The sequence below is a fragment of the Nyctereutes procyonoides genome, unplaced genomic scaffold (assembly GCF_905146905.1).
Source record: "Nyctereutes procyonoides isolate TBG_1078 unplaced genomic scaffold, NYPRO_anot_genome, whole genome shotgun sequence".
Taxonomy (NCBI): Eukaryota; Metazoa; Chordata; class Mammalia; order Carnivora; family Canidae; genus Nyctereutes; species Nyctereutes procyonoides.
In genome coordinates, this window is record NW_026575020.1 from 45,368,121 (window position 1) to 45,387,993 (window position 19,873).

General features: G+C 44.4%; 1 protein-coding gene across 1 annotated transcript in view; it reads right to left on the reverse strand.

The window, feature by feature from the left end:
• Window positions 1–18,118, reverse strand: part of MARCHF10 (membrane associated ring-CH-type finger 10) — a 76,074-nt gene extending 57,956 nt beyond the window's left edge. Inside the window, 2 exon segments of the mRNA XM_055327514.1 lie at window positions 8,551–8,670; window positions 18,029–18,118. Coding sequence (XP_055183489.1) covers window positions 8,551–8,670; window positions 18,029–18,118 — 210 coding nt within the window.
• Window positions 18,119–19,873: the final 1,755 nt, after the last annotated feature.

Below are 19,873 nucleotides of genomic sequence, written 5' to 3' on the forward strand. Positions count from 1 at the left end.
GGTCAGGGGCATGGTTTATTTAGTACCCTATCCCCATAGCACCTACTAGCATGTCTTGGACACAAGCGGTTCATAATTCCTTAATGAATAAAGCAATATAAAAGCAATACCAAAGACTTTAGGATGAAATGCTGTATGTTGTAAATCATGTTTAATGCGGGTATGCACCCAAATAATATCTTGCAACTGAAAATATTTAAAATTTTGATAGCTGGAATTTTAATTGGCTTTTAACAAGTTTTTTGGTTTTAAAAATTAGGGCAATTTTTTAAAAGTAGGGAGTTTTAATAAAATACAGTAAACTGAAATACACAGCATTACATAAAATGGGAAAAAACTATTATAATTTTCTCATGCAATTTCTGAGCTGCTGAGTCCAATTAACACAAGGAACTCTCTGGGTCAGAGGCCACCGATTCTCAGCATCGACAATTTCACTGAGCTGGGATAACAATTGGTGTTTGGATCACCCGGCCACAGGATAGAATCACCCTAGTGGAAGGATTGACTTTAGGCTGTCTTGCTTATCTGTTAAAAAAGGCAGGACAACATTCTGGAAGCAACTGCAATTTGAACTGACAGTTGCCCCATTTTACTGCCATGGCCTATTTTTAAATTACCTAGTGGAACTCAGACAAAGCACAGAAACGAAGGAGAAATGAAGCACTGCTGGCTCTGCCTAGCATACAGTTAGCAATTTGTGTGCTCCTTTAATGCTGTTGAAGTCTCCAGCACCCTGGCTTGCCCACAGGCGGGCATGCATGCCAGGTGTTCCAATTAATGTATAATCTAATCATAAAGGAAATATCCCATGTAGTCTGGTGAGTTAGGTGGTGGAACATAGGACATTCTGAGTTTCTTTTGTCCACAGAGAGCTTGAACCCAGACTTTCTTATGTCCTCGTGTTCTTGCCTATCTGTGACAAAAGGAACTTACTCGGGGCTCTGAAGAAGCCATCTGTCCATGTGCAGAGGGGTATGCGTGGGAAAGAATGCTCTCTTCTGGTCACTCTCTGGTCACCACCAGTGTGGAGATTTCCAAGTGGTTGATTGTAACTGACTCATCTTCAAGCCCAAACTGGCCATGGCACCTTGGTAGCCTCACTAAACTACTTGCCTCTCAGGAATTGCAAGCAAGGTCAGGGAGCGCTCCAGTCCAAGTGACAGCATCTCCTGTTTTCTTTCATTCATGGGGAAGTTTCCTATTTTGGCTCTTACGACTATATAACTATGACTTCAACGTGTGTGCATTCCTAAAACACTCTTGTAGCTGTCAGCTGTCATCCATTCATTGAGCTCCTATTATATGGTGGTCTCTGGAAATATGACAATAAACAGCACTTGCACTTGAGTAGCTTCCAGCCTAAGGGGGGGAGGGAGATGAGAAGATGTATCCCAAGGTGGACTTGAACCCAGAGAGTGTTATGGGAATCCAGAGGAGGAACAACAGCAAAGTCCCCTGATCCCCAGGAGAAGCTCTAGAAACTTCACAGAAGAGGTGCCCTCAGAGTTGAGGGTCAGGCCATCAAGGGATTTAAGTACCTTGCTAAGGTGTTTGCGCTTAATCCCAAAGACAATGGGGATCCACTAAAGAATTTTTTTAAAGATTTTATTTATTCATTCATGAGAGACACAGAAAGAGAGGCAGAGACAAAGGCAGAGAGAGAAGCTGGCTCTCCTCAGGGACCCCGGGATCATGCCCTGAGCCAAAGGCAGATGCTCAACCACTGAGCCACCCAGGCATCTCCCAGTAAATAATTTTTATTCTATTTTATTTATTTTTAAATATTTTATTTATTCATGAAATAGAGAAGCAGAGACACAGGCAGAGGGAGAAGCAGGCTCCATGCAGGGAACCTGACATGGGACTCGATCCCAGGACTCCAGGATCACACCCTGGGCTGAAGGTGGCGCTAAACCGCTGAGCCACCCAGGCTGCCCGAGAATTTTTATTTTTATTTATTTTTTATTAAAGATTTTTATTTATTTATTCATGACAGACACACAGAGAGGGAGAGAGAGGCAGAGACACAGGCAGAGGGAGAAGCAGGCTCCATGCAGGGAGCTCGAGGTGGGACTCCATCCCAGGACTCCAGGATCTGGCCCTGGGCTAAAGGCGGGGTAAACCGCTGAGCCACCTGTACTGCTCTGCCCAATAATTTTTAATAGGGGAGTGACATGATCCAATTTGCTTGTAGAGGAGTCACTCCTACTGCAGTCTGGAAGACTGGCTGGAAGAGGTGAGGTGAAGAGAAAATGTCTGAGGAGGGCAGCCCAAGTTTAGTGCCTCAGCGGTTTAGTGCCTCCTTCAGCCCAGGGCCTGATCCTGGAGACCCTGGATTGAGTCCCACATCGGGCTACCTGCTCCAGGAGAAAGGAGAAGTCCCTTCTCCATGGAGCCTGCTTCTCCCTCTGCCTGTGTCTCTGCCCCTCTCTCTCTCTCTCTCTCTCATGAATAAATAAAATAAAATCTTAAAAAAAAAAAAAAAAAAGTCCAAGGAAATGAGTCCTACAATTTCCAGGCCGAAAAGATGGCCCTGCAGAGGAGTGTGCTAATGGTCGGATTCACAACAAAGGAGATAAGACAGTTTGGCTTTGGTGTCTCATTGCTGCAACGTGTGAGAAGGAGTAGGAGAAGGAATCCAAGAGAATTTCTAGAATTCTGACTTGGGCAGAAATAAATTCAGGAAGAGGAACCATTTTGAGGGAAACAGATAATGCAGTCAGCATCTTGAGTCTGAGGTGCTTGTGGTACACGCCACGGTGAAGAGATCAACAGCTAAAATGGAAAACGAACTCAAATGAGAATTCCCACAGATCTACACTTGTCAGACCGTGGGCTGCACATTCCCTCTCCATGACGTACATTTGGAGCTTGAGATGTCGTGTGCAGAGCTATGTTATTACTCAGGTGCACCTTGAGGGTGCAGAATCTGAGCTACAGTCAAGAGGGCGGCTATGACAAACACCACACCAGGTGCTAACGATGACTCACAGCCTCCCAGGGTGGGGCCTTTTGGCAGTTAGAACCAGTGTGTGCGTGTGTGACCTGCTTCATCCGCACATGGGCCTGGAGCCAGAAAGAAGGGAGGCCCGACCCCCAAGGAATCTGACAACGGACAAGCAGAAGTTAGGGAAAATTAAAAGTGTGAGTCATGGAACGCTTATGCCATGTGCTAAACTCTGGCTGCTTTCATGACACCAGTAAGGGTGTTGGTAGGTTGACATTGACAGATTAATGGGAGAATAACTCCCTAAGAGCCGTTTGAAAGGGGAGAAGCAGAAGGTTTCACAGGCCTGCCTGAGATAGGCTGAATACCTAGGTAATGAAAGGAGGCATGCAAATATACCCAGGTCGCCAAAAACACAAAATGCAAATCAAGCCAGCCTTTTGGACTCCTGCACCATCATCAGAGAGTGAACATTTGCAAGGAGCTACTGTATGCAAAGCACTGAGTTGTGGATTTTGCAGGGTCAGTTTCTGGGAAACAAAGCCCCTTCCTCACCCATGGGCTTTTGTTTTGTTTTTTGAACTTGACCACAGTCTGGAGCAGCCCTGTCCCATAGATGTTTCTGCAGTGGTAGAAATGTCCTACATCTGTGTGGTCCGGTATGGTAGCCACGAACACATGTGGCTACTGAGCATGTGAAATGTGGCTAGTGAGACTAAATAACTTAATTTAATTTTTTTTTTAATTTTCTTTTAATTAATTTAAAGTTTAAGTAGTCACACATGGCTAGTGGCCACCATACGGGACAGCACAGTTCTAGATGTTTGCTGCCCTTATGTATGGATGGACATTCTGACTTTTTAAGCCACTGCAAGTGACTTAAAGAGGCTTTGTTTTTTATTTCAACCTCCAAAGTTAGTGTTGGATCATCATGAACAAAACAATTAAGATGCTTATGTTGGGTAATCACCTCCACACTTAAGGCTACCATGCCTTCCGGAAGGTTCAGGTGACCTCACCGGTCAACATCCCACTGAGCCAGGCCTGGGGACAAACCAGCTATTGCTGGTATCAGGTTTACTGCCTCCTTCCAATGTAATGTTGGGTCCTTGTGACCTGGAATCTAAATATTTGCCCATTGCTGATGGTAGAGGCCAATAATCCTGTTCCTAATTAGCAGAGTGAACGGTACTGTGAGTTAAGAGTTGGTCTCTTAACTGGTTGGTCTCCACCTTCTTTGCCCATGAAGAAGCAAATGCCATGACAACATGTTCTAAGTTCTTGAGGTTTGTATATTTGGAACAGCGTCCCTTCCAGCAAGGGTGAAAGATGAGAAAAGCTCATGACGCCCCTCTTCATGGAAGGTTGCCATACCTCCATATCCACCCACAAGTCCTGGGCTAATCATTTTCATCATTTTCTTTGGGAAAAATCAGAGCTCCTGTTTCTTCTCTGTGAAGGCTTGGGAAAGCAAAATACCCTGTCAATTATAGCAGGCTCCTCTAGGCCAGCGGCTGTCCCAGGGATGCTGTTGCCTGCTCATATCGAGAGACTGCTTTGCTTTTTCATCTACTAATCATCCAATTCCTAGTTGATTAGGTGGTATTTACTTATTCTACTCTTTTATTTATTCTACTCTGATTAAACAGCTAACAAGGTTGTATATAACTTTGAAAAGGGTCTAAACCTAAGTTGCCTCTTAAAATTACATTAGCATTTAGAAATGTGGCCTGGGATTGGGCTGAGGCAAAGGAAGGTATTCTGGAAGCCCCAGAACCTGCTCGGCCACTGGTACCTATTAGAGCACCGTTTATAAAAATAGATACCAAGGCAGCTTATAATGTAACCTAATGTTAGTACAAACGTTAAGAGTCTCACATGTTCTTGCATTGATCCCACAAGATAAGCATTAATAATAAGTATCTCCTTGATGGGAAATTGAAGTGCTGAGAAGTGGTTTGTCTGAATTCACACTGTAATAAGGGAGAAAGATGGCCCTTGATGATAAATGTTCTTTCTGCTATGCCACACCACTAACTTAAATGTATTTAGGAGGTACTGCTTTAAAGAACACGAGCTTGATGGTTATTGCTTTATCTTGGATTTAGATGTAATACAACCTCTGCTTGAGGTGCTGTGAAAGCCACTGGTGGTGGTGAGGTCATTGTGCACAATAGAGTGGCCACTGCATTTACTGTGCATTTGGGGATCTGCCCTCCTCTAGGCAGTTGTCTGGAAATGATAGCTTGATACTGGACCCATTACTTGATGGTAAATGTCTCACTAATTCCAGGTTCATCAGAATTGTGATCATCTGAGACAGGGTCAAGAGAGGAACAAGTGGCAGAAATTGCAATGTGAGCATCAAAATTTGGTGGTGGCACATTCATGTTGTGACTGTGGTAGAAGACTTCCCGTGGAGTAAGCCATCCGCTCCTGTACTACCCACCAGTCAGAATGAACTCTCCTTTACAAATCAGAGGCAACACGTTCCTTGGAGTTTTCAGCCATAGGAGTCTCTAGAAGGGAATTAATTACTTAGGGGAAGGTTTACCTGTGGAGGGCTTTGGCTTTTTTTTAGATTTACACCTACTCATTGAACTGTATCTTTCTCCTGCTCTTTTCTTACTGATCCATGAATGATCTTTTGCAAGGGTAGTGCCTGATGTCATATCCAACACACTGAGCTCTGGAAATTGGGACTGATCTGGCCTGGATTCTCCTTTGGGAGGTGGCAGCATTCTTATAGCTTCCTCTAGGAGAAAGTCCTGGCTCCAGGACCTCCCTGGCACTGAGGATCCTATGAAAAGAGGATTGATAAATTCTGTATTTCCTCAGGATTCAAAATATAGCAGGGCAGGCCCAGACTATGAATGTTTAAGACCAACCAGATTTTCAAAGAAATTTGGGTGGGGATCCAAGCCTGGGAGGAGAACACTCCAAACCAACCCATGATCCTGGGGGCTGAAGAGTTCTGGATCTAGTTTATCTCATAAAGATCTCTGGCTTCATTTGTACCCAGCAAAAGTTGAAGGGCTGAGACTGTGTGTGGGGGGGGGGGGTGGGAGGGGTTGGGGATCAGCATTATAAGCACACAAGTCAGATGGCTGATGAGTGATGCATTTGGTAACATTTTTGTTCCCTTGCCCTTCCCGTGCTCTTGTATCCAGAGACGAATCCTCCGGTACACCCCAAGGAATATCTGTGATACAGACAGCAAAACAGAGGTGAATTTCACTGTGGAAAATTCTGATTTTTGTCACTCGTCTTGATAGAGAAGATGTGACCTTGAAGGCACTTGTATAACCAAGGCCCAGACCCTTGGGATAGCATTACCCAGGAAAAATTTGAGATTATGTAAGTGGTGTTGTTTTGGGTTCTCTGGCAGACTGAGGTACGGTGACAGAGTGCAAACATGAAAAATCCTGTTCTTATACTTTAGAAATTGCCAGTTTTATGCCTCCGACCACATATTTTTGTCCTTATTTCATCATCACTTTTATCTATGCAACCGTATCCTTTTTTAGATGTGGTCCAAGTGTTTTGCAATGATGATTTAAAGAATGAATAATTTTTATAGCATAAAGAACACTACAGAAATCTGTCAACAGCCTGTCCCCCCAAACAAAGTTTGTGGAGAGGAGCATGAAATTTCAAGTCTTAGAATATCCCAAATGTGTAAGGACTGCTGTGCAAAATGGCCATGGCTAGGCACGTGAGTCTTTGTGTGAAAACAGAAGAACCCAGCTGCCCATTTATTTACCAGTCTAGAGAGATTGCTGCATGCTACTGTTTGACGTACGTAATATTTTTTTTTTTTTTAGCTGTCCTTGGGTTTTGTTCCTATGTGCAAAAAAAAGTGAGAATTTATCTTCATGCTAAAATGTGTTGATTTTCGGATTAATCTCACTCCCTAAGTTTAATCAGCAGCAGGCATTGTATTTTGTCTTTGACCAGCAGGAAACAATCCAGGCGATGTGTTCTTTTCGATGGTGCCAGTTTTGTAAGATAGTCTTTTCTCTTCAGACTTGAGGTGGAATATTTTATCCTGTGATTTTATGTTCCTTAATAGGGAGTATAGATCTCACCCAGGGATACATCCGCATCCATAAACATCAATCATTGATGTTTTTAAGGTATCCTTTGAACATTAAATAACCATGGTGTGAACATCCCAGATTAAAGGAGAAATCCCAATGAGAACTTGATGGATATCAAGTATCCAGGATCTATCTTAGGGATCCATGCTGCTGACAGAAAGAGTCCATCCTCTAGAGTATATTGCAGGCATAAAATATTAAATAAGAATTCATAAAAGGCATATTACTCATCTTAAATCAATTCACCATGCTAACAAACGGTGTTGAATGCAGCTTGTGGTACTTAGTGCTTACATAGGATAAGTAAAATTCTTACTCAGATAAGATCTTAAACATGAAATATGATCATAGAGTTCAGTGGTTTGGAGCACCCTCCCTCAGTTAGACTGCCTGGAAAGGAACCCCGAGTCTACCACGCACTGGCTGTGAAGTCTTGGATCAAATTTCTTATCTTTTCTAAGGCTCAGTTTCTCATTTGTAAAATGAGGTAAATACATAGAGATTTATGAGAATTAAATAAGCTAGTATGGATAAAACACTTATTAGCACAGTGCTGGAACATTGTAAGCACTCAGATTATGTTACCTACAACTATTATCATATCACTATCATGTTGATCTTATTATTTTTATTATTATCCAGACAGAAATATTTGAACAATTTCTAGTTACTAGAGGATGTAGTTATTACATTTTACTTTATTTTTTAATGATTTTATTTTTTTTAAATTTTATTTATTTGAGAGAGAGTGACAGATAACAACAGGGATACTGAGAAAGAGCACGAGTAGGGAGGGGAGGGAAAAGCAGGCTCCATGCAGGGAGCCCGATGTGGGACTCGATCCCGGGTCTACAGGATCACACCCTGGGCTGAAGGCAGTGCTAAACCACTGAGCCACCCGGGCTGCCCCACATATATATCTTTATATCTGTATCTTTTTTTTTTAAGATTTTATTTATTCATGAGAGACACAGAGAGAGAGGCAGAGACACAGGCAGAGGGAGAAGCAGGCTCCATACGGGGAACCCAATGTGGGGCTCCTTCCTGGGACTCCAGGATGATGCCCTGGGCCAAAGGCAGGCGCTAAACCGCTGAGCCACTCAGGGGTTCCCTTTGTATCTGTATCTATCTTATGGTTATATGGACAGATCAGATAGGTATAGATGCAGGTGTATAGAGAGATTATGCTGTGCTTTAGAAGGCCCGGTGTCTCAACTGTTGAAATCAGAGAGCTGTAGCATTTTTAATTTAGATGGTGCCTTGGAGACAATCTCCATTAGGCCCATGAGGAAAGAAGATTCCTGGGCCCAACTGGGTGAAAGGGGACAGTCACACAGCAGAGGAGCGACTCAGACAGTAGTCAGGATGGGAGCTCTTGCCCCTGCATCTCCCTGCCCTGACCTTTAGGATTCTCCAACACCTTTTTGAGTTGGCTTTTTCACAATTCAACCACACATACGCCAGCAGCAGCAGCAGGATATCTCCCAGAGTTCTAAGTACCTGTTTGGAAGATGACCCACTTGAAAACCGGGGTCTCTCCAAATTTGTCTCTTGTCCCCAAAATTGATCTCGTTTCTTCTCATTTGGGTCTTTTCTGTATTCTTGTCGTCTCAGACAAGCCTGCAAAATAAAAACAAATGTTTCTTTGGCTTAGGTCTACAGTAACTTTAGTCTTTGATAATTTTTGCTTAATTCCTATCATGAGGAACATGAAATGCATAAGGTCCATCTCCAAGGGCTCACTGACACCTTTACTAAGTGTGAAGACGCCCAGCCTGGCATCATTCTCTCTTCCCTATGCCCAAAATGCTAGGTCAAAAATAGTAGTCAGTGCTTTAATAAATTAAAATAACAAACCAAGAGGTGTTTTGACAAGTATTTCCCCAACAATTGCCTTCTTGGGACAGGAAGTACCTGACGATACAGGATATTAACTTCCTCTTCTGTATTAATGCACTTCAGAGCTCCCCTCATCCTACTGCCGCTCTACACGGGCTTCTTGGATCACACCTGGTTACAGGGTAAGACATTTCCTCCATGCACACAAGAGCTTTAGCATGTGCGCTTCCTTCCACTTGGAATGCCTTTCATGGGATGTTCACAGGATGGCAAATCCTGCAAATCAACTCAGATCCAGCTCACGTGGAGTCTTTCCTTGCCTAGCTCCTCTTCCCCAGGCCAAATTAATTGCTCCTTTATACATACACAGCTTGAATTATGCAAAAAAAATTTTTTACTGTTATATTTAGTTGTTTTGAGCCTGTGTCTCCTGCTGATCAGTGAGAACCCTCAGGGTAAGGACCACCTCTTATCTTTTGAATCCCCCAGCATCTAGCATTTAATGCTAGCTGAATTGCATTATTGTTTCAGAGGGAAATATCAGTCCCCAAATGCAAAATAAAAAAATTAAAATAACTGACAAAAAAAATTTCCATTTTTAAAAAAAACAAAATTAAGAGAAAATCTATCACCAATATTTTTCTCTTCCAGAATCAGGACCAAAAAAAAAACCACCCCAAGGACATCATGTGCTATTGGTGTCAACTGGTATTTTAAATAGTTTAAAATAGTAAAACTTCTTGGAGAATTTCTATAGATTCAGTGCCCGAATTCACCTTTGTGCTGCTAGAGCCAAATTATTCGCTGTCATGATAAAGAAACGCAGTGTAAAGACCAACAATACTGTTTCTAAACAGGGCCTGACATCTCCCCTTCCTGGCTGGGTTGAGAAAGGAAAGATTCCTTCCGCATTTTCCCCCTTTGTTAGAAGATGCATCTCCTTCCTTGATGTGGAAGGACTTGCCAGAATTTCACGCCTCTGGGAAAACCTAATATTATGCTACATGGTTAAAAATAGAAATGACCTGATATTAACAAAACATTAACCACTTGGAATTGGGAACAGCGGTTTGGTTACACTGTGCTTCACAAGTGAATTGCTGGTGAGGCACTGGCCTCAGGGCTCATGCTTTGTGGCCAGGTGGTACCTGCGGCAAGTGGAATCTTGGAGAAAAAAGTGTACCATTCCACTCCGCCTGCTTTGGAAAGGGAGAGCACTCCAAAATGGTTGCCCCCCTCCCTTATTTTCCTGTCTCACTGTTAATCTTATTTTCTTTTTAAAAAGATTTTATTTACTTATTTGACAGAGAGCGCACACAAGCAAGGGGAGCTGCAGAGGGAGAGGGAGAAGCAGGCTCCCAGGTAAACTGGGATCCTGATGTGGGGCTTGATCCCAGGATTCCAGGATCAATGACCTGGGCAAGGGTAGACGCTTAATGACTGAGTCACCCAGGCACCCCCTGTTAATCTTATTTTCAAAAACTATGCTAATATAGATAGCAAGCCATTTTAATAAATCCTGGGCAGTGGCTTTTTTTTTTTTCAAATTAATTAATTTAGAGAGTGTGGTAAGGGGTAGAGGGAGAGAATCCCAAGCTGACTCCTCATTGAGCACGGAGCAAACAGGGGGCTCGATTCCAAGACACTGAGATCATGACCTGAGCTGAAATCAAGAGTTGGACACTCAACCGACTGAGCTACCCAGGTGCCCCGGCAGTGTTTGTTTTAATAAATAATTTGAGCAAGAAACCCCCCCAAAATACTGGACAGTAACTGTGATAAGTAAGTTAAACAAACACGGAGTAATAAACCAAGGTAAACCGAAGAGAGTTAGCAGAGAGTTGAATGACATTCAAGTAAAGATGGGCCTCTTCTTTTCCAATGACTTCAGATCAGAGCCCGTTTGGGAGGAGCTCTGGCTCGGAGTGCTGCTTCCTGAAGCGGCAGATGTCTGTGTTATCCTAACCGACTGGGATTAAAGGCAAAGAAGCAAATGCTGATAGGCTAAAAGTGGAGGACAGTGTTAGCAAATGCACGCAAGACCAAGGCAGATTTTGTGGGATGAACAGAATTCTTGTGGGTTGAGTGTTTTTTGAAAATTCTCTCCAAGAATGCATGCAACTTAAATATTTCTTTACCAAAAGGGGAGGAGGAGTAGAATGGTTTGCAATGTCGAAAAAAATTTTTCTCCTCTGGTTCCTTATGCCTCTTCTCATAGAGGAGCCGGAGAACAAACGAGTGTCAGGGTAGGTAATTTTTATCTTAATACAGCCAAACAACCTCTCTGTGTAAATCAAACATTAGTCCTCTTGAAGTTATAGCTTTGCCGAGTTGAAGGAACACAGGGACAGAAGCAAGTCCAGACTTCCAGTCCCAGAAATAGCAAGAACCTAACCGTAAGTAACTGCCCTAGGGGCTAGTTTTCTGGTGGTTTGTAAACGTGAATGATTTTTTTTTTTCCATTTTTGATGCTGGTGTCGGTTCTACTTTGGGGGTCCTGGAGTGACAGAGCAGAGTGTGAAATCCATAGGGTGAGGAGGAGGAACTGATTTGTAACTCATGATTTCCCAGGGCTCCCCTTCCTCTGGAACTTTAAAAATATTCCCCTTTCAGTTCCACACGTCTGGAGCTAAATTGCTATAAATAAGTTTCTCTTCATGTGAGAGAACTGGCTGAGGACAGTCTTAAAATCGAAGGCTTCAGGTAACTCCTTATTTCCTCCTTGAGCTGGGTGGGGGTGGGCTTTCTCCTTCACTCCTCCTCTGCCACCAGCCCCTAGGGCCCCCGCCCCAGCCCAACCCTCTGGATGGCCCAGTTAGGCTGCCTCCCCAGAGCACAAGCTACTGGAGTGGGGGCAGAACACAGAATGTGCATATATGCCTGTGGGGGATAACGTGGGTCTTGTGACTCACTGTAACTCAGTACGGGTAAACATGACAAACCCCAGCTCTGCCACTTTCTCGCAACGTGACCTTGGGCAGGCAGGCTAACTAACTCCATTGGTTCTTGCTTCCCTCATCTCTAAGAGGGAGATGCCCTGTGCCACCAGCCAGCCAGAGTCTGGAGGCCCTGTTGGCAGGACGCTCAGCAGGGTGACCGGCTCCTGGCCAGGTTCAGGGAAAGGCACTCATCACCACCGTCATCAGCGTCATCACCATCATTATCATTATTAGGCTTTAATTGTTGTTTCTGATCCCATTGCTTGGTCTACGTCTCTTTCTAAAGCCAGCCTTTGCCAAATCATGTGACTCTGATCAGGGAAGAAGAAAGACTCTTTCTGTCCAGGCCTGAGGTTTCATCCCTGGTTTTTGTGCCCTGGAGGCAGAGGTTTGTTTCCTAGGCCTGCAGTTTCCCTCCACCCCACCAGACAACTGAGGAGATCCTGCTCAGGGTCAGTTGGGGTGCCTCGAAAACTACCACTTTTTCTTCAGTGTTACAGCTTTCTGAGGGGGGGGAGGTAGCGGGGGTGGGGGGAAGCGGAGGGGGATGATTGTGGGAGGGGGGGCTCAATTTCTTCTGTGTATTCAACTACCAGTCCCGCCTTCTTGTCCTCCTCCAGCCTCCTGGTGCCTTAGGAAGCCAAGGGCCACAGGAATGCTTTCCAGCCTTACAGTCCCATGGCCATGACCATCTCTACCTCTCCAGTGCGGTGGCCTCTGCTGAGGTTATTGTTGCTCCAAGTCCCCAAGCATCGAGAGAAGTGTGAGTTGCCACTGCTTCGGTTGGTACTTTGCTGCTGTTCTTAAATTCAAACGTGCATAACCCCGAGTCTGGGGATTGGATGATCATTGGTGGCATTCTTCAAGTTCATAAGTTTGGAGGAGGTAAGAAATCAGAGGCGTAAAAACCATTTGATATGATATTCTCCTCAAATGAGTTTCTTTTCCTGTTCTATTTACAGAAGCACATACGTCAGAGGTGAGCAGGGCAGAGAACCCTCCCCTCTGGCTCCTGTGGCAGGGGAAGCTGAATTTTCTCTACTCCCTCAATCTGCCATCCCCCGCCACTGGGCATAGTCTCCTATCATGTCTTTGAACAAGTTTATAGCGTCACGTTCAGTTGTTTGCTCGGTACTTGAAAGATCGAGATGAGTAAATGACAGGAAATGAAACCCATCCGAACACATTTGATAGATTACAGAATATCATTCTGAAATGCCAAGTGTAAGCTTTCTCTCCAGCTTTCAGTAGACATTAATGGCTAAATTCTGCCTCAAGTTACATAAACACGTTTGACCAAAACAAGGAAGGAAAAAAAAAATCTTCACAGCATGAACACCCTTGAAGAAATAGAGCCAAATCCTGAGATGGCATGTAATTATGTACTAGCTACCAGATTCTGAAATAGCATGTAATATGCCAAATAGATGTTTATTTCCTCTTGTTTTTTCAAAAGGGTCCCACCCAACCACTGAAAGGAGCAGCATCAAAATAACTCAGGGTGGGTTTAAGCCACCTCTCCTCTTGCCAGCACACAGACCTGTAAAGGCACTGCTAATTTGGTATGCACCAACCCGTAGCGTATTTTGGGATGTAACAGGAATAGTGTACACAGGAGGTTTGTAAGGGCTTCAATTTGAGCCAGTTCATTAAAGGCTAGTAAAGCACAGGAAGGAATCTATGGCAAATATATATGATTTAGGAGTCATATCTAGTTATTAGGTCTTACATTATTTGTACACCCTGAAATGGGGAATCCCTAGTATCCAGGAAGGTTGCTGCACTGTGTGAAGGCTGGGATTCCTTGACCCAGGGTTTCAGTATCGACCTGATACAAAGTCTACCTTAGTAAATTATCTAGACACACACAGGTCATATATGGACCAAATTATTGAGGGGTTATTAAGGTCATGCAATTGATTCTTAAACCCCTACTTTAAATCCTTTCTGGAACAAGACAAGGGAGAGACTAAATCATACAAATAGCTCACCACTGTTCCCTTCAAAGTCATTTCTGTGGGTTGCTATATATTTAATTCAACAATACTCAGAACATATTAAAGACAGCCATATTTATTTTTTGCAGACTTTGTGGTGAGTGGTTTTGGAAATGCTCAATGAGGGTGGACTTGACCTTGAGAAATAGTTACAAGTCAGCTGAATCTAAGACTGATAAACAGAGTTGGTGGTCAGGTTAGGTAATGCGGGCTCACATCAATGACAGGCATTTGGTTCAACATAGAAGAGTAAGAAGCTGTGGTCCAGATTGAGAGGAAGTCACCCAGAAGACAATTTCAATACAATTTCCTAAGCAATGTGAAAGAGGGAATGAAAGGGCGCTTTGGTAATGGACTGATGGAAATCTTCTAAAGCTGGATGATGGGGATGGCTGCAAATTTGGTAAATTTACTGTAAGTCATTAAATTCTACACTTAAAACAGGTGAATTTTATGATATATGAACTATACCTCAATAAAGTTGTTTTTTTTTTAATTTTTAAATTTATTTATTTATGATAGTCACACACACAGAGAGAGAGAGGCAGAGACACAGGCAGAGGGAGAAGCAGGCTCCATGCACCGGAAGCCCGACGTGGGATTCGATCCCGGATCCCCAGGATCACGCCCTGGGCCAAAGGCAGGTGCTAAACCGCTGCGCCACCCAGGGATCCCAATAAAGTTGTTTTTAAAAGAAGGGTGTGGTGGGAGCACAGAGGTTCCATTTAGTTCTCAATGAAAACTGGTCTTTACCTCCCTTGTCAAGAGAGTAAAGAAGGGGAAAGAGATGGTCAGAGAAGTGGTGAAGATTTAGGCTGGTCTGGCTGTGGTTCTCAGGTCTTGGACCTGCCTTTAAGTGAAGGGAAACAACTCAAGGGTGTCATACATTCCAACTGCATCATCAAATTCACATTTTAGATAGATTTCAAAAAAAGCAATCTGAAAGATGCCAAGGTTGGAGGCAAAGGGACTGATAATAGGGACATGGTAATAATCTTGGGGCGAAACTGTGGAGATGGAAACGAGAGTGGTGGCAGTGGGATGAAAAGGCAGGCACAAGTTCATGGACTTTTAGGTAATGGTGGCAGGATTTGGTCACAGGTGGGATGTGGATGGTGAGGGAGAGAAAGGAGTTGGGGAAGGCTTACATACAGAGGAGGGCAGCAGAGGGTGGACCTGCTGAGGTGCCTCTGTGACATCCAGTTGGAAATGTCCAACAAGCAGGTGTGCACGTGATTGAGACACTCTGGGGACACTCAGGACCACAGGTGGGAGGAGATGGGTCACAGAGACCCTTGTGAGTTAGAGGGAAACTGGGCTGATGAAAACCGGTGGCGGGGTAGGAATGGGGGGGGCGGGTTAACATTTGTAGGGCATGGAGAAGAATGGGAGACAAACAAGGAAAATCAGCAAAGTGTGAAGTCAGAAAGCCAAAGAAGTAGTATTTTGAGAAGGAAGGAGTAATAGTGTCAAATGTAAATGAAGCTTCGGAAGACAGACTTAAAAGTTGTCCCTTGAATTTGGCCTCTGACCTTAGTGAGAACAGCTTCAGGGGAGGGGAGGTGACAGGCTGCATTGGGTTAGGAATGAAGGGGGGGAGGAGGAGTGGAGATAGAAATGTAGCAGTTTGGGGACATCTTGGGGACAGTGCCAGGGCTGTGGGTAGAGAAGGACCGCGTGTCCTGCAGCTTTGTTCTTTTGTTCTCAGTATAGGCGGGACTTGAGCATGTTTGCAGGCTGAGCCAATTAGAAGGAAGGAAATGTCAAAGATACAGACAAAAAGTCCCTGGATGGAGAGGGGCTGGGTACAGCGGGGTGTGGGCCCAGAGCTCAGGCCAAGCGCTGGCCAGGAGATAGTGGCTTCACCCTGAGGACCTGAGGGAGGGATGGGTGTGTAGCCTGGGATGGGGGAGGGGTGGTGAGGCTTCCCACCTGATGGCCTTGGGTCCTTTACTTTGTTTCCTGTGTGTGTAAAACAGGAAGGGAAGTTCTTTGTTGAGAGTATGGGGACTACAGGTCTGAAAAAAGTAGGAAACTTTAAAACTGATGGTAACAGAGGGAGTTGATGGACAAGTAAACACGTTCATGTGAGTCAACCTTCGCTCCTTTCTCTCCCTCACTCCGCCTCTCCATAATTCAGCATGATGTCAGTTCTACTTCTGTTTCCTGGGTTGGGCCACTACTCACCACCCTCCACTCCTACCGCCTGGGTCCAAGCCACCATATTTCTCTCCTAAATTTCCATCAGAGTTTCCTTACTAAGCTTTTCTGCTGCCTCTCTAGCCCCTTTTGGTCTTTTCCCCATAGGCAGCAAGAGGGATCTTTAAAGGCTGTAAATCACATCATGCCACTCCCTGCTTCAAATTATCCATTATTCTCCCTGAGATAATAATAAACTCCAAACACTAAGCTTTGTCCTGAGAGATTCCACACATTTACCTCCCCTACCTTATCATACACCACATTCTCCCTTGATCTGTGTGTTTCAGCCCCTCTGGCCTTCTTTTGTTTTTTTCTAGGGCTCCAAGTTAGTTCTTGCCTCAGGGCCTTTGCACTTGCTTTCCTTCTGCTCAGGATGTTCTGGCCAGCTCTTTCCTATCTTTTACCTCCCCAACCAAATGTTACTTCCCCAAAGAGGCTTCCCTGCCTGTGTAAAGGAGCATCATCCCTTGCCCATTACCTCTGTTTATTTGCCTCCTTGTATTTATCAGTAATTGAAACTATGTTACATATTTATTTACTTGTGTGTTTTGTTTCTCAATCCCAGAAAAAGAACTCTGGGAGAAAAGGGACTTCATTTAGGACATTGTAGGCACGTGATAAGTATTGTTATTTATAAGGATAGTGTTGAAAGTATCCTTATTAATAAGGACAGTGTTGAATGTCCAGTGGAATTAGAAAAATAAAGCCTGTAACTTCAGGCCACACAGTTGTGTGATTTTCTTCAGCAGAGACCATCAAATAATAAGATTGATTTTCTTATGTGTCTGTTCTGGAGACAATTTCAAACAAGTATTTCCAAAGGAGCGTCAGGTGGCAGAGGCATCTTGGTGAAAAGCAGATGGATTCCCAATGTGACCAGTTCAGATGTTTACGCTCTTATTCATTTTACAGAAATTCCCTCAATTTAACAGTCTTGTATGTGGGTTGGCAAGTTGTGGGAGGAAATTGCTGACTCTGTTTCCAGCTCCAAAGCTAAGCTGTGTTATACAGGTGAAATCAGGTTACTGAGATAGGTCTGGTTTCCTTGGTGACCCAGGAGGTTTGGTTATATTTGAAATTGCTAAGAAGGAGAAAAATCTGATGACAGTTCTGTATTTTCCTTGGGGAAGGAATACTTTTCAATCTGCAGCTGAAGCTGAGGACATGCCTCCTTGATTGGCAAGGGTCGACCTCTGGCCCGCAGACTGAGCGACACTTTCTGACTGCTCCCAGAATCTCACGCCCAGTCTGGCAAGGTTGTCCTATGCCAGCTCTGGGTAATTACATCATGACTCCTCAGGCTCCTTGTCTGTTTTGTTTTTGCACGTAAACACTGTAACTAAGGTGACGAATAGTTAGCTTATTGGAGAATGTGTTAACCACCTTTCTTCTGGTGAGGTGGCAGTGGAAAGGCATATTATTTTATAAATACTAGGTTGACCCCATTAACTCTTTAATGTTTTTTTTTCTGGATAGCTGGTTTATCAAATTTTTAAGCCTTAATGTCATTCATTGACAAGATTTGTATGCCAAGCTCTGTGCTTACTACTTTTTAAGTAATTTTTAAGTTATTTTTTGTGACAATATTATGAAGTGGGTACTATTATTATTATTATTAATTATTTTTTTTTAAGAGAGGGTGGGAAGGGCAAAGGGATAGGGAGAGAGAGAATCCTAGGTAGACTCCATGCCCAGCACAGAGCCCTGATGCAGGGCTCGATCTCACAACCCTGAGATTATGACCTGAGCTGATATCAAGAGTCGGATGCTTAACTGACTGAGCCGCCCAAGCGCCCCAAGACAGGTACTGTTATTAACCCTATTGTAAAGATGAGGAAGCCCAGAGAGGTAAAGTGGCTTTCCATGGTAACACATCTAGGAAGTGATGGGTTTTGGATTTTAGAAAGTGATTACTGCTTATCCTTTGCTGATACTGTATCCTGAATTCTCTCATAATACTGTAAGCGGAGGTGGAAGACAATTCCAGTTTTTTGCAGTTACCTGATATTCAGAGTCCGCCTTATGCTGCATGTCCCGCAGATACTGAACCTTACTCACGAACTTCTGCCTCTCCTTTGCTTCATGCAACATGATTCTTAATCCCCAACCTGCATATAAAAGATAATGAATGTGCTGTGACATAATCCTTTGTTGCCCTGCGTATTTGGATTCGTCTTAGTAGAATTGCTTTTATTCTCTTATTAATCTACTTTCCATTGTTTGAAAGGCACGGATGCCCCTTTCAGAAAGCAAAGACCCTTTGTACAGGTGTGGATGCCCTCACAGCCCTCCTGTTCTGGGCATAAATAATGCAGCTGCACTTGTCAGCTGGCTCCAGGGACCCCGTCCTGGTTATTCATAGGGGGTTAGATTGACAGATGCTTGATGCAGAAGCAGTTCTGTGACTTGGCAAAAAGGAAAACCCAAGAACCGAGCTAGATTAGCAATGACTATTAGCCCCTGGTCACTTAAATCCACTTATTCAGCAGTCGTTGGGTCTCCATTCCAACTGAGGTGCTCTGCTGGGTGCTGGGATGTAGAAGTTGGCAGGAGGAATGCACCCCTGCTTTTGTGTTGCTTACAGCAGGGGGTGGGGTGGGGAAGGCTGACAGTGGACATCCCTGCACCTCAGCCCCTCAAACTCCACCAGAATTGTCTGAGGGGAATGTTCACACCGCCCAGCGAGCTGATCAAGCCCCAGAACCTGGCTGGCTTCCCCCACATTCACCTCTCCCGCACCATCCTCAGAATCCCCAGCCCTGATGATCTTCTCCCCTTGAGTAGCCCTCTAATTCATCGTGGTGAGAGTGTGGGCCCTGGTGTGAGACTCTCTGGGTTCAAATCCCAACTCTTTGAGCATGGACAAGAGAATCCTAATTGTGATAAGTGCTATGGAGTGGAAACATGGGCTTCTTTGAGACATGGTTATTATGGGAGGGCATGACACAGTCTAGGGGACAAGGTTTTCCTTAGGAAACGACACTGGGCTTGCTAAGGAGCCAGGCAAGAAGTGGGATGGAGAGTGTCTCAGAAAGGACAGCAGGTGCAGGAGCTTCGGGGCAACAAGGGGCAGGTGTGGCTGAGGACCAGGACAGCCAGCACAGTTGACAGAGAGAGGGTAAAACAGCAAGAGAAGGCTGTCGGGTAGACAGGGGCCAGTTCACTTGGAGCCTGGAAGCTTATGATTGGAAGACCATATAACTGCTACCGGAAGGTTCCAACCCGGGGAGCAAATGCTTAGATTTGCATTTCATTTTATTTTTTAAAAGATTTTATTTGTGAGTAATCTCCACACCCAACATGGGGCTCCAGCTCACAACCCCAAGGTCAAGAGTCACACGCTGCTCTCCCCATTGAGCCAGCCAGGTGCCCCTAGAGTTGCATTTTCAAGGGCCCCTCCAGCTCTAGTGTAGAGAATGAATGTGGGGATAGAATAAAAATGAGAGTAGAAAGACATTGGGAATATATTACCATAATCCAGATAAGACAGTGACAACTCTGGGTAGCAACAGTGGAGGGGGTGGGGGGAGGAGAAAAAGAGGGGGAGGAGGGGGATCTCAGAGCTACTATTTACTGAGCCTCCTGAAGTGCTGGGCACTCTTCTCAACATTTACACACATTAACTCATTCGATCTTCAGGCGCATGCTTGAGGCAAGCACTCTTATTTCCATTGTGCTAATAAGGAGACTGGGGCACCAGGAGTAACTTGCTTAAGGTTACAGAGCTGGTAAATGGAAGAGCTGGGATTGGAACCCAGAGAGTCTCACACACACCAGGGCCTCCCACACTCTCACCACGATGGATTTGAGGGCTACTCAGGGGAGAAGACCATCAGGGCTTGATGA